Source organism: Drosophila kikkawai, chromosome 2L, assembly GCF_030179895.1.
Source record: "Drosophila kikkawai strain 14028-0561.14 chromosome 2L, DkikHiC1v2, whole genome shotgun sequence".
Classification (NCBI taxonomy): Eukaryota; Metazoa; Arthropoda; class Insecta; order Diptera; family Drosophilidae; genus Drosophila; species Drosophila kikkawai.
This window is the reverse complement of record NC_091728.1, coordinates 25,815,107-25,828,172: the sequence shown is the minus strand read 5'-3', so window position 1 is coordinate 25,828,172 and position 13,066 is coordinate 25,815,107. Positions and strand designations below refer to the sequence as shown.

Below are 13,066 nucleotides of genomic sequence, written 5' to 3'. Positions count from 1 at the left end.
TGGTATTCCCCTTTTTCGACAAGCACCCCATGCGAATGACACAAGCAAAAAGGCACTAACGCGTAAATCGACAGCAAAAAAAAAATATTCTCGATATTTTGCAATCGTTTACATCTCTACATTTACCGATCGTTTATATGGCATACAGCTGCCATAGTTATATATTGTTGTCCGATTTTCATAAAATTTTTACCAAAATTCTGAAATAATAAAAGAAGCTCATTTCTAAAAGTAGATAAGAATATGTTGAAAAACAACGAAGTTATAATTTTTTTCCTATTTATTTTCCGATCGTTCCTATGGCAGCTATAAGATATAGTCGTCCGATTTTCATAAAAATTTTACCAAAATTCTGGAATAATATAAAATGGCCATATCCCAAAAATGCAAAAATGTTGAAAAACAGCCAAGTTATAATTTTTTTCTAAAAATGATATAGCAGTGAGCAGTTATATAGCAGTGAGAGTATATAGAAGACTATGTGCAAAGTTTCATTCAGATAGCTTCAAAACTGAGGGACTAGTTTGCGTAGAAACGGACAGACGGAGAGACGGACATGGCTAGATCGACTCGGCTGTTGATGCTGATCAGGAATATATACCTTATAGGATATAGGAAACGTCTCCTTCACTGCGTTGCAAACTTCTGACTGAAATTATAATACCCTGCAAGCGTATAAAAATAGAAAATGTAAATGTTTTCCGACTGTGATTTTGTTTGCAAATTTAGCGATGATTTTTTTGGTCGTTCCCTTTATAAAATATCGCCAAGCTATCACGTAAAATCGCTGATACTTTCAATAATTCAGTCGTCAAGGGAATACACAGAATATTTTCAAACATTCGACGACTCCGAAGCCGCAGGAAATATGAGCTAAATGACTAAAAAGCCAGTGTATTCGTTAGAGTTCGTTTAAGTTAACGTTTTGAATTGCTAAATAAAATGTCCAATATCTTAAAATAATGAAGTTTACATAGACCAATACAATAGGCCTTGCAACACTGGGAATTTGATTGAAAATTTAGCAGTAATCTGATGTTCTTAAAATACAACTGCGTAGAAATAATGTATTAAATCAAACATTTTTTGATTTTCGACTGAATTCTAACTATGGGGCAACATTAAATGCATTGCGTTTAAACTAGAGGGTGGGGTGCCTTTCGTGGTCAAAGCAAAAACAGGGTCATCGACAAGGACACCACTGACCCTCGCATCGCACAGCTAAACACTCCGCGCCGTTGTGCTCCGCTTCCGAACTCCACCCATTTCATTTATCGAACGTAAGGGACGCGACACGATTGCAATGGAATGAATTATTGCGGCCCTGCGTTTGACATTTATGTGTTTGGAAGGTGGTAAGCTAAACGGGGATGCAAACGCCCACAATGTGACAGCATATATTTGGGCGTGACTATCCAGGAAACTCTGCTTTGGCAGACCGTATATATATATATATATATGAATATGTGAATAAATGAGTACCGAATTGAGTCTTCGCTTGTCTCTGAAGAATGTACATTTATATGTAGCCACAATGTCAGAAAACTTTAAGCTCAGACTAATACATATTATATTGCACATCTACATAATTTGCCGCCAATTAAAGATAATCGTCGGAAAATCGTCAAACGCTAAGACTTTGACTGAAATCACTAACGAAGTAAAATTTATGAACGATCTTCTCTACAATACATAAATACATAGATGACTGTCTAACTCTATAGTGGCTTCCGCAGTATACTTAAAAACAAGTGCTTTAATTAAAAAAAAAAAAATTGTAAAAATTGTACTTATTTGGTTTGTATCTGACAGTTTGGTATTGTCGTAAGCATACACCCTATTCAGTATTTGCTATACCCTTGCAGGGTACTCTCGGTGTTCCTTTGACGACTGAATTGCTGAATTACTGAAAATATCGGTAATGAATCACAATAGCTAGTCAGCCTTAAAGGAAACTATCCCAAAATTGGCCGTTAAATTTGTAAACAAACCTTATCTTATGTAATCTTAAATTATTTTAAACTTAAACTTATATTTAGCAGCCTAAACCTTTAATTTAAACCACTTTAGCTTTTTAGTCATTCAGTCGAATGACTTAAGATATCGGTAACTAAAAACAGCTGTTTCCATACAAACTGCTTATACGATATAATTAGTCATTCAGTCGTCAAGGGAATACCCTGATGATAATTTTAATAATTTTTGCAAGGCAGTGAAAGTGTCATATCTTAACCTATAAACTATGTACATATATTCTTGATCAGCATCAACAGCCGAGTCTAGCCATGTCCCTTGTCTGTCCGGACAGACGGACAGGTCCGTTTCTACGCAAACTAGTCCCGCAGATTTTAAGCTATCTGAATGCAGATAGTCTTTTGACTACTCTCATTCCATATACACAGAAAAAATTATCGTGGGTAAATCCAACCATTTCGTGGGTTAAAAGGTAACAACCAAAATCTTGGGTTCCATGAACTGTACGCTGCAGTATAACGACGTAACGCGTTACGTAACATGTACTGCTCTACAGTACATGGAACCACGATTTTGCGGTAAAAAAGCGCCAAACCACGAAAATTGTGAAATACACTATTTTACTGTAGACTACCCCCGACTACAGTAATTGCAGTTCATATTACCACCAAAATAAAACCAAAAATTATTTTAAAATTTTAATAGTATTTTTTTAATTACGTATTCTTTAAAAATATTTACAGAGGGTCTTAATTAATATTTTTTTAATTACTTATTCTTTAAAAATATTTACAGAGGGTCTTAATTAATAATATTATGGACTTATATATATATATATTTCCTATATTATGAATAAATAAATTAAATATTATAATTGTAAATTTATTAATAAATAAATATTAAGTCAAACGATGATTATCAATACTCACAAATATATATTTGTCCATATTTCACATCCGAACTAGTACTTTTGTCTCGACTATAGCTTTTCTGAAATAAAAATTGATTTAAATAAATTTGTTTATTAAAATTAATAGAAAACGGCCAAATATTTTACTTACATTTTGTTGATTCCATTTACATAGTTATGTTTTATAGTTAAATGTGAATACTCTCACCTGAAAACAAAATATAAAAGTATAAAAGATTTAATTATATATATCATAATAAGATATAAAACAATCGGTTCTTGGATGTCAGTGCCAGCTATCTTGCTCGCACTCGCCTGAGATGGTTGGCAAAAATACAAAAATACATTTGCATGCATGTACATGTCCGCTGATCGCTATTCAAATTGTAAAATAAAGAAAAGCAATCAAGGATCAGTGCCAAATATAAGTTTTTACATATATGTATATATTTTAATCTGTATACTAACTTTACTTTTAAAAGCGTTTCTTCTTGCGATCAGCAGCGTACGTGTACTTGCATATGTAAATACATACATATATGTATATATATGTATACATATGTATATATATATATACATATATGTATATGTACATATGCCAATTGCGGATCTAATTATACTTTAAATGATTGTTTGTGAACTTACCGAGAAATGTGGGCGATAGGTCTCTGAAATCCCACTCCTCCAGAAGATCCTCCAAGGTAGCCACTTCGTCAATATCACTCATAACTTTTACTTTTAACTTTTTCACTTCACTTTTTCGCTGCACAACTTCTCGAAACCGACGCCGCTTTTTAAGTGTGCCCGAAATCGTTTTTTCAAGAAACGCTTGCTATATACTAGAAGTTTGGAAATATATACCAGAATTATACCAGAAAGTATTTTAGTGGGCAGAAAAAGCAATGGATTTTCATAAAATATTTAATAAAATTATAAAATGTTAATGTTACTTACCTTGGGAATGCAAAAATACATACACGATACCAAACAAGATAAAGAAACACATAAAACTTTTTACGTTAAACCTACAGTATTTTGACTGCAGCTGACAGTTACGACAGTTCGCAAAGCCAACAACAAAAAACACACAGAATCTCGTACGTAAGGGTGACTGTAATTGACTGTCATATAAACTGTCGTGCAGTCACCAAATCCAACAACAAAATACATTGACAGTAGCTTTACTGTTATTGAACCAAAAGAAATTGTTCATTTAACCCACCAGAATTTTTTCTGTGTACATACATACATATGAAGTTGGACCACTATATCGGGTCTATATTATACAGAGCTTGCAAAAAACTGTCGACCGTTTCTAGTTGTCTGCATATATCTGTCTCTCTCTCACTCTTTACGAAAAGACTCAGAGAGCACCCGTTCATGAGTTCTTGGAATGAGCTCGCGCGCGTTCAGAGCGAACTCGTTTTTTTCTATTCTGCTTTGTTTCGGTTGTCCCATGAACCGTGGTCAGTGAACAAAAGTCTTTTGCGTATGTATTGGAATACATTCACACGCATAGGCAAGCAAATCCTTAAACGTTTAGTTGCGATTTAAAAACAACATTGTCTAAAACTTTTCTTTTCTTTTTAATAGCATTTTGTTATATGGACACTTGTTCACAAAAATAAATAAATAAAAAAAAAAACAAACAAAGGTGAAGAACGTTCGCGCTGAGCTGTTCGGTCCCTTGGTCTTTTGCTGGCTCTCTGTGTGCGAACGTTTCTCGTCCCGCTCTTTACGCACGGCTCATTGAAAGGCCGAAGTAAAAAGAGTTCAACGAAAAGCGTTCAACAAAAAACCGAAATGAAGACAGCAAAACTCCCTTGCTCTGAGCGAGAGGGAGAGAGTATGATCTTTTTCGGTTTTACTCGCAACGAGAGCACAGGAAAAACCCCGTCGACAGTTATTTGCAAGCTCTGATATTATATTACCATATAAGTTGCCAAATAATTGATATTCCAATTTTTATAAAAAATAATAATCAACGTTTAATGATTATCTAAAGCAGCATTTCAATTTATAATGTTCATTTTATTAGATATTTCAAATCTAAAATAAATTTTTTTTTCGTTCTTTTTCTTTTATTTTAATTTTATGAAAACCTAATTATAATATGCTTCCTTTCTTGTTGTGATTAATTCTAATATATAAAGAGAGTGCGAGCTGGGCTCGAAAATGCTACTTGGTTTTTGTGGTTAATAGTTTACAATAAAATGCCAACCTTACCGTTAGTATTATCAATTAAGGAAATACATAAAGAATTTTTTGGAATACAAATTTATTTATTTTATTAAATCATTAAGTTTTTGGTATTGGTGTCATATATGTAGTTATTGGATACCTTTTTATAGCATTGTCACCTTGCATATATGTATCATTCTAACTTAATTTAGCTTTGCAATTAAAATTTATTTAAAATCTGCTGACAAATGTTTGGCTTTAAAATTGAATCAATTCGGTACTGCCGCGAATCCGCATCATTTATGGTTTATTTTCACTTTTCGCATTATTGAACAAAACCAATCCGAAATCGAGCCTGCATTTCACACTGAGAAATTAAGCACGGACCGCAACTAATCCTATTTTAGTTTTATTGTTCGCCCTGGAACGTTTTCCCATTTGGAGAGCGATTTAATTTCATGTCAAACATAAGCTCATTCCTTTCTTTCATCTCTCGCCGATTTTTTGAATTGTTTGGCTCAAACACACATCGCGCGCACACGCACACGCACACATCGGCTTGACAAATTGTTTATTTTGGCGTTTAAGTTCTGCTTTTTTTAATGCTTTGCATTTCACTTTTATTTCGGTTTTGGGTTTGCCAATCGATGGCATTAGTGAAAAATCAATTGAGCGATGGCAGCAATCAAAACCGTAAGCCATGAAACCAAAACCGCACATCAGTTGTGCCCCTCGTTGGTTGTTGTTTTAGGTTTGTGTGGGTGTGCACGGCACATGGGTGTGGTGTGTGTGTGTGTGCTTGTTTGTGTGTTTGTGCGGAGGCCGTGTGCGTGTCTGTTTGCGCCGGGACTTAAATGGCCTTTGACAGGATTTTGATATATTCGCTTTTTATTAAATTTAGCACTTTGCCACTTTATTTTTAGCGCAAACACTGTGGATCACGCATACGCCTCGTGGGACTCAGCCACTGCTCTGACCCCTGTCCAGGGGTCTGGCCCACGGCCAGATCAGATTGTGGGACCAATTCACCACAAGTGGGCTCCGATGCCTGCTTGGCATTCTCCGCTGAGCTGCGACGAAAAGTGAAATTAATTACGCACTCTCGGTTTCCATTCTCCACTTGGTCATCGACAAATTTCTGCTATACCCATTTTTCTCATGCACAACGCCGCCTTCGGTGGGCGAAGGGACTGGAGGGGCCAGAGACCATTTGCATCAGGTTTTTCACTTTTTTATTGTCTGGTCGCGTTTTAGTTTCCGTTGTAGTTTCGTTTTCGGTTTCTGTCTTTGTCGTCGTCTTATACTAAATTACGTGCAACTATTTTTTATGTGCATTTCGTTGGCTATCTTTCTGCTGTTTCTTCGGTGAAAATTCTGGCTGCGTATTACAAAAAAAGTTATTGCGTTCATTTGAATAGATTGCAAAGCAAATAAGAAAAGGTGTTTTAGGAAACTATCCAGTCTGCGATAAACATTTCCTTAACATAGTGATATTTAGATTCGCAAATTATTTAATTTGTAAAAGTAATATACTTTCCATATTTTAAGTTACTAGATCTGCTGCAAGGTGTCTGACAAGCACTTCTGCGATTGAAAAATTTAATGCACCAAGAAAACACTTGTATAGCTCTGATAGCTTCTCTTGGATCAGTTGTCTCATAAGAAATGATTTCTATTATTGTTACGATCATTTCCAGTTGACACTTAGGCCCTATTCACACCAGGCTGCGTATTCAGCGTTAATTTCGATTTGGATAGGTAACTCAGGTCGGTGTAAATATACTATAACTTACAATTCTAGAAACCAAAGACCTTATAATACAAACATTTTTAACATTTTGTTGCACTGACATTTTTCTTTTTGACTCTCTTTGAACTCTAAATAGCAGAGGAAGGAGAGAGCGCTGTAGAGTAGTGCTGGAAAAACATCGATGTTTGTGAGTACTTTCATAAAAAACATCGATTAATAATCGATGTTTAAAAAAAAAGGAAATCTATTTTGTTCTGCCTAATTTTATTTGATATCACTCAGGAAATGGTGTTGGCTGCTCATTGCTGGAGTGTTTGGATAAATAAATACTCATAAAGCTTGAACTCCAAAGCAATTGGTTCTTGATTGGCATTCCGGCTCGACAAAAAACCCATTATGCCAATTCTGCCTTGTTGCTCGGTTTTTAAGTGACAGTTAAAAATAATCGATGTTTGACTAGTGAACATCGATGTTGGCCGAAAAAAATGTAAGTGTATGTGCATTATATATCTTATCATTCTAAGGTCTTTGGTTATACTCTAAGAGAACAGATTAAAAAATTGTGCGAAATGAACCTCGTCAAGTCAACTTTATACCAGTTTGCAATAAACAGAGTCACGGGGAAATATTTCTTGGCTTACTTTTCGTTAATCTGCTCATGGGGCTGGCTGTTAATTTATTTCAACTAATAGAGAAACACGTTCCGCGGACTAAGGAACCTGGCCGAGCTGTTCCTAAGCTCCGACCCCGAATGCTTCACGCGTATTTAACATTAATTTCACTTTCTTTTGCACTCGCATAAACTCGCTCAGAAGAGAATGAACTACTGAATGGCGGCGCAGTGGAGGGGCAACAGTTTGATATCAACATAATTAGTCACGTAGTTGTTATGTTTGTTTTAATGCGGCGACGAACGCGTTCATAATGCCTCATTATGAGTGTGTGGCAGTCGCCGTTGCCGCTGCCGCCTCCGCTGGCGCAGCTGCAAATGTTATAAAATAAACAAATTATGGACGAGGAAGAAGTGCCAAAGATTTTGCGCTGGCAAACGCCAATAATTCGTAATTAACATTATTGCCCTCCCGTGAAGCCATTAGGTGCAATGCAGATCGGCAAGAACAGTTGCTCCCGCCAGATTCCAATTCGCACCCGCAAAAGCGGCCAGAAGCGGCGATGCTCTCGGCATAATTTAAGTTTTTATTACCTTCATATTTATGCGTAAGCAGAACAATGCCGCCTGCCGCTGATGTGGGAAGCGTTTGGGCTACACAGCCGCTAAGTAGCCAGGGAAACGATTGTCTAGATAGCATCCACCGGAGCAGGGACCAGTTACCAGATCCCAGAGACAGACCGGTGACTAGCTGGAAGATTTATGCACTCACCGGGGCAGAACTTTCACGAAAGTTCACAGACCGGAGACCGCCGCTCGAACGTGAATGAGCTACGTGAGACGCATGCGTGGCCGACTCTGAGTAGGAGTTTTTCTTCGGTTCGAAAGTAAAATTAGCCGGGAGAGGCGTGAAAGAAGCCCAGCTCTGGGGCGTGTGGGGCAGGAAGCTGAGTCCCAATCGCCGATGCAGTTGAGAACCTGGAGCTGAGCGGGAGGGTGCTACTCGGTATTTGCATGCGGCAAGCTGCAAGGGGCATGACAAATGCGTCAGGCACGTAATCTGTGTCGCTCCGTCAGAGCCATGGGCATAGAGAATGTGGGGCCTGTGCGAGATGCTTAAAGAACCATGCGCTGACCTTGCGCCACAAAATTATTTTGAGGTTTTTCTGAGCTAGCTGGCTTTTGAGAAACTCTTTGAATATGCTCAATGGAGGTGGAGCTGCAACAACACTGAAATAAAATTTTGAGAAGCTATGTGCTTCAAATATAAACTTTCTGGTTAAACTCAATTCAGAGTGGGCTCTCTCAATTTTATCTTAGCTTAGTTTTGATCCTTCTTTTTATTACAAAATTACGTTTTTGCAAAAACTTGTTTAAGTGTAGATTACACGCTGACTGGGCCTGCTACTGGCTGCCACTTTTGTGCCGATGCTTTCAAATGGGCGAAAGCTGAATGCCGCCGCTTTGGCCATTTTCACCCACGATGCACAGTGGTGTTCGTAGAACTGAAAAGGTTCCAAAAACGAAAAACAAATCATAAATATTTTTAATAATCTTACAGGACATAAGAACCTAGGAACCAAACCTATAGACTAAGATCATTTTATATTTCAAGTTAAATTATTCTTTAAATTGTTTGGTTCTATATACACATTAACATGGTCTAAGTAAGCATGCATTCATTTTTTACAATCAATATGTAGTTATGTTAATTTTATTAAACAATTCTTATTGTTTGCTTTGATGCTAATTAGGATTTATGACTAATATTATTGATTAGTTTAACAAAACACATATTTATGAAATATAAATTCAAAGAAATGCTATTTTAGATGAAACACAAACAAATTTTGCGACCCACTGTTCGACGGTCGTCAAATGTAGTTTGGGCCATGAAAGTGCTGCGATGCCACCTGTCTGCCGGCTGGCCATTTATCAAAAGGCTGCAATTGAAATGCTGGGCGCACAGTTATGCTACCTTAGAAATCTACTCAGCACTAAGCAGAAATATAAAATGCCACCGTCTAACTTGGCCAATTGAGTGGCTCGAGGAGCGTGTGCAAAAAGGAATTCAAAGCCCGTCTGAAAAACTAAATCGTTTCAGTCAATTTCCTTCGCAAGGCCCTTCCCAGATAGACTGAATGGACTGCGAGGGGAAAGACCAGCATTCGGGCACTAAAGTAGTGAAATAATTTTCGTTAATCGAAAGTTGCGTCGCACGTTTAACAGCATGGCCGGGGCAGAGCCGTAACGGAGCCAAAACGAGGCGAAACAACGGGAGGAAAAAAGCCAAACGACACGCTGCGCTCATAAAAAGACAATAAAAAAGTGACATTTCGGCCAAAAGCTATTGGCATAAACAGAGCCAGGGAAAAAGTCAACAAGCGTCGGCGATAAGCGCTGGGCGGTGGGCTGGAGGTGGAAGTGGAAGTAGGAGCTTCAGTGGCGGCGGCCACTGGCTGTGGGGTGCGGCGGGTCGAAATCAAATCAGAGCCAAAGTGGAAAACAACAATGCCGAAGCAGCATTATTGACAATTTACGTGGACTTGACTCTGACACTCGGACACTGGGCTCCTCTCCTTTTTTTCTGATTGACCCACCAGGCACCGGGCTGCTGCTGGCTGTTGCTTTTCGTCGTTGACTGTTGCCCCCGGCTGTTGGTGCTCGGTGCTCGGGGTTGCCAGTGTTGCTAGTGTTGCTAGTGGTGTCTCTGCCCACACGCAACGTGCAAATAAATGGGAGTGCGTGTGAGCTGTGCGAGTGTGGCCTGGTCGGGAAAAGTGCTTTATAAGTGCCACTCCATCAAATCAAAATCAGCCGATTCAACAAAACGAAAGTAGTTTGTTCTATGCCTGGCGCTATTAAATTTGATGTCCAAATGAAAACATAATTACACAGCCGGTAACAACAGCGGCTCGGCACTTCCATTATGCGAAATTGAAAAACGCGCTGTGCCAACAACAGCCCGCGGCAAAAACTTGGCTTGACATGGAGCGAACACTGGCAGAGCACTTGGCTGCGGCTTCATAAGAGAAACATGAAGACATTAAACTCGGCCAAAAAAGATTTATTCAAGAGTAACGAGAATCTCGGGCGACAAATTCGTCCTGTGGAAAATCATCTCCACAGTATTCGTGCCTGCTCTGCCAAAGGCTTTCCCCTATTTATTCATGTTCGTTGAGGTGTTCGGCTGGGCGTGAATCAGATTTCTCCTTGAACACCAATTCACGGATATATTGTTGGCGTGACCGACTTTCAAAAAATTTTGAAAATTCTTTTTTATTTTGTTTTATTAATTTTGTAGTTATATCCAGCAAAAATATATATTTTACAATTTACAAATTACGATCTTTAATTGTATCAGAAAGAACGACTTTTTCATATAGTCAGTTGGAAATATCACTAACTTTTGAAAATATTGAATTATTTTAAACACCTCCAATAGCATTATAATAAATTATCTTTCATTCTTGATATATTTTAGGTTTTTATTATTTTTTTGACAACTTTTCTTCAAGGATAACTTACAGATATTAACAATTTAAAATATTTCTTTAAAAAGTTATAAGTTTCAGAATGTTTTCAGAACATTTAGCTTGTATAAATAAGAAAACATGTTAAGGAAAAAATGTTGAAAACTATTTCCTAGTATATTTTAATATTTTTAATTTTTTCTCACACAGTTTAGGAATAGCTTACCCCCACGGGGGGTATACTTTTCATAGGTAATCTGCTAGTCGATACAAAAGATTGTTGCCTTCCCGCTCGTTTTTCTCAGTTGCGCGCTATTTTTTATTAATTTTGTTTGTGTTTCTGGGTCAGTTCTGCAGACGGAAGCCGTTTGACTAGAATAAACTTTTTCCACTCTGCGCCTGGCTTCGTGTGAGCAGTCACCGAACTGGCAAAAGACAAGATGCCCGAAATACAGACATAGCATTATTTCGCGGGCCTTTGTCCGCTGCCATTCTTAACACTTTATTTATTATGTTTTTTCTCGACTTTCTTTGTCAAACTACGTATTTTCGTTTGGCTTGTCTTTCTGTTGGACTTAGTGTCTGGGCAAAAAGAAAATCGCCATGAAAGAGCAAGCCCTTAGAAAAATGAGCTATAAGGCTTTGGCAATAATTAACTTTGTTTTCTATGGCCGTGGCTTTGTTGAAGGCTTTGATATTGAAAAGGAATTACAAACAGATCGAGGGAAATGGAAACAAGGTATAAACTGTTGAATACACACGAATTGGCAAAGCTGCCGATTTATGCCACGTGTATATTAAAAATAAACACAATTCTACCTATAAAATAATAAGAAAAATGTTTTATAATTTAATTCAAGAAACATTTATAAAAATATGCTGCATTTCTTCAAAAAGAAAGAAACACTGACACTGATATTGAATCCTAATAATATCGAAGTTTCATCCCATTACAACATTACACAAACCACATGAAAAATATTAGAAATATTCGAAAAATATATTAATTAAGATTTCTAGTTTCTAGATCGTTTTACCTATGTAAATATGCACCTGCCAAAATTTTTTGAATTTTTTTTTATAACTTTCTCAGTCTCTACTAGGTGTAAAACAAGGCGTTGCAACGATTTGGAAATTAAATGTATTTTTATTTATTTGTAAATGTTAATACTAACTAATTTAATCTTAAAATACGTATGTATTTGTTTAATACCTTAATAGTTAAATTTTTAAGAATTGCACTGCTGTTTTTTCTCAAGTTTACGCTGCCAGCTGCAAGTCTTCACCGTTGTTCGCAATGTTGACAGGAGAATGGAACAAGGCCAAAACCAGGAAAAAACAAGATTCCAAGCTGACTTTGTGAAGCGGAAGTTTGTATACCCTGAATACAGGCAAATTCTATGAATCCATTAATTAATTAGCCATAAGATACAGTCAGAATAAATTTTAAATGGTATATGAATCTAGATGATGGATGCATATAATGGACATTACCCCCGCACAAACATTAAAAAGTTTAATGATCGGTTTTATTGATAGTTGTCATTCCTTTAACAAATTTAATGGAAAAGTCGCTTTAATTGGAATGGAATGGAACAGTTGGAATAATACGAATTTGTGGGATAGGTATAAATGGTATGCTCATCTGATGCTACATAGAATCCGGGTTTCTTCTATTATCCAAACGAAGATTAGAAGAAGGATATTTAATATAAGAGTTAGCTTATGTATCGCAGATCGTTAAGATTTGTATAAACGGACTAGACTTTTTCAATTAAGATTTTATATTTAAAACTTAACTAGAAATGAAGGTATAGGCCTTCAACAAAATCATTCTGATCGCTAGGAATAAGCGTGATTTATACGCCATAGATATAAATGATGTACGTTTGGTGTTCTGGGAGAAGTATATTCCTCTATAAGTATAGCGTTATGTTAAATTTAGTATATCCCACATTAAGGTTTACAATACTTAATGACATTCGGGCACACTTAAGAAGGACATATATGTATATTGTTTAACATTAAGAATAATCTAGTTAATAATATAATAAACATTTAAAGTAACTTAAAAAAGTTAAAATGCCTGTGCAAGTTGCAGCAGTTTCCATGTATGTACTTACTTTAATAGCTTCGATTTGCAGCAGGATAACATGGCCAAGGCGACT

The 13,066-nt window shown here is 36.8% G+C and overlaps 1 protein-coding gene and 1 long non-coding RNA gene across 2 annotated transcripts; both read right to left on the bottom strand.

Moving 5' to 3' along the window:
- Nucleotides 1-2,694: 2,694 nt before the first annotated feature.
- On the bottom strand, nucleotides 2,695-3,074 carry LOC108070624 (uncharacterized). Its single transcript, XR_001770559.3, has 3 exons — nucleotides 3,036-3,074; nucleotides 2,904-2,964; nucleotides 2,695-2,815 (listed from the first exon to the last, which is right to left on the bottom strand). It is a non-coding gene; the product is annotated as an uncharacterized lncRNA (long non-coding RNA).
- Nucleotides 3,075-5,334: 2,260 nt separating this feature from the next.
- On the bottom strand, nucleotides 5,335-5,785 carry LOC108070620 (uncharacterized). The gene is made up of 2 exons (XM_017161185.1): nucleotides 5,617-5,785; nucleotides 5,335-5,345 (listed from the first exon to the last, which is right to left on the bottom strand). The coding sequence occupies exons 1-2, from the start codon at nucleotides 5,783-5,785 to the stop codon at nucleotides 5,335-5,337; spliced, it is 180 nt and encodes a 59-aa protein (XP_017016674.1).
- Nucleotides 5,786-13,066: the final 7,281 nt, after the last annotated feature.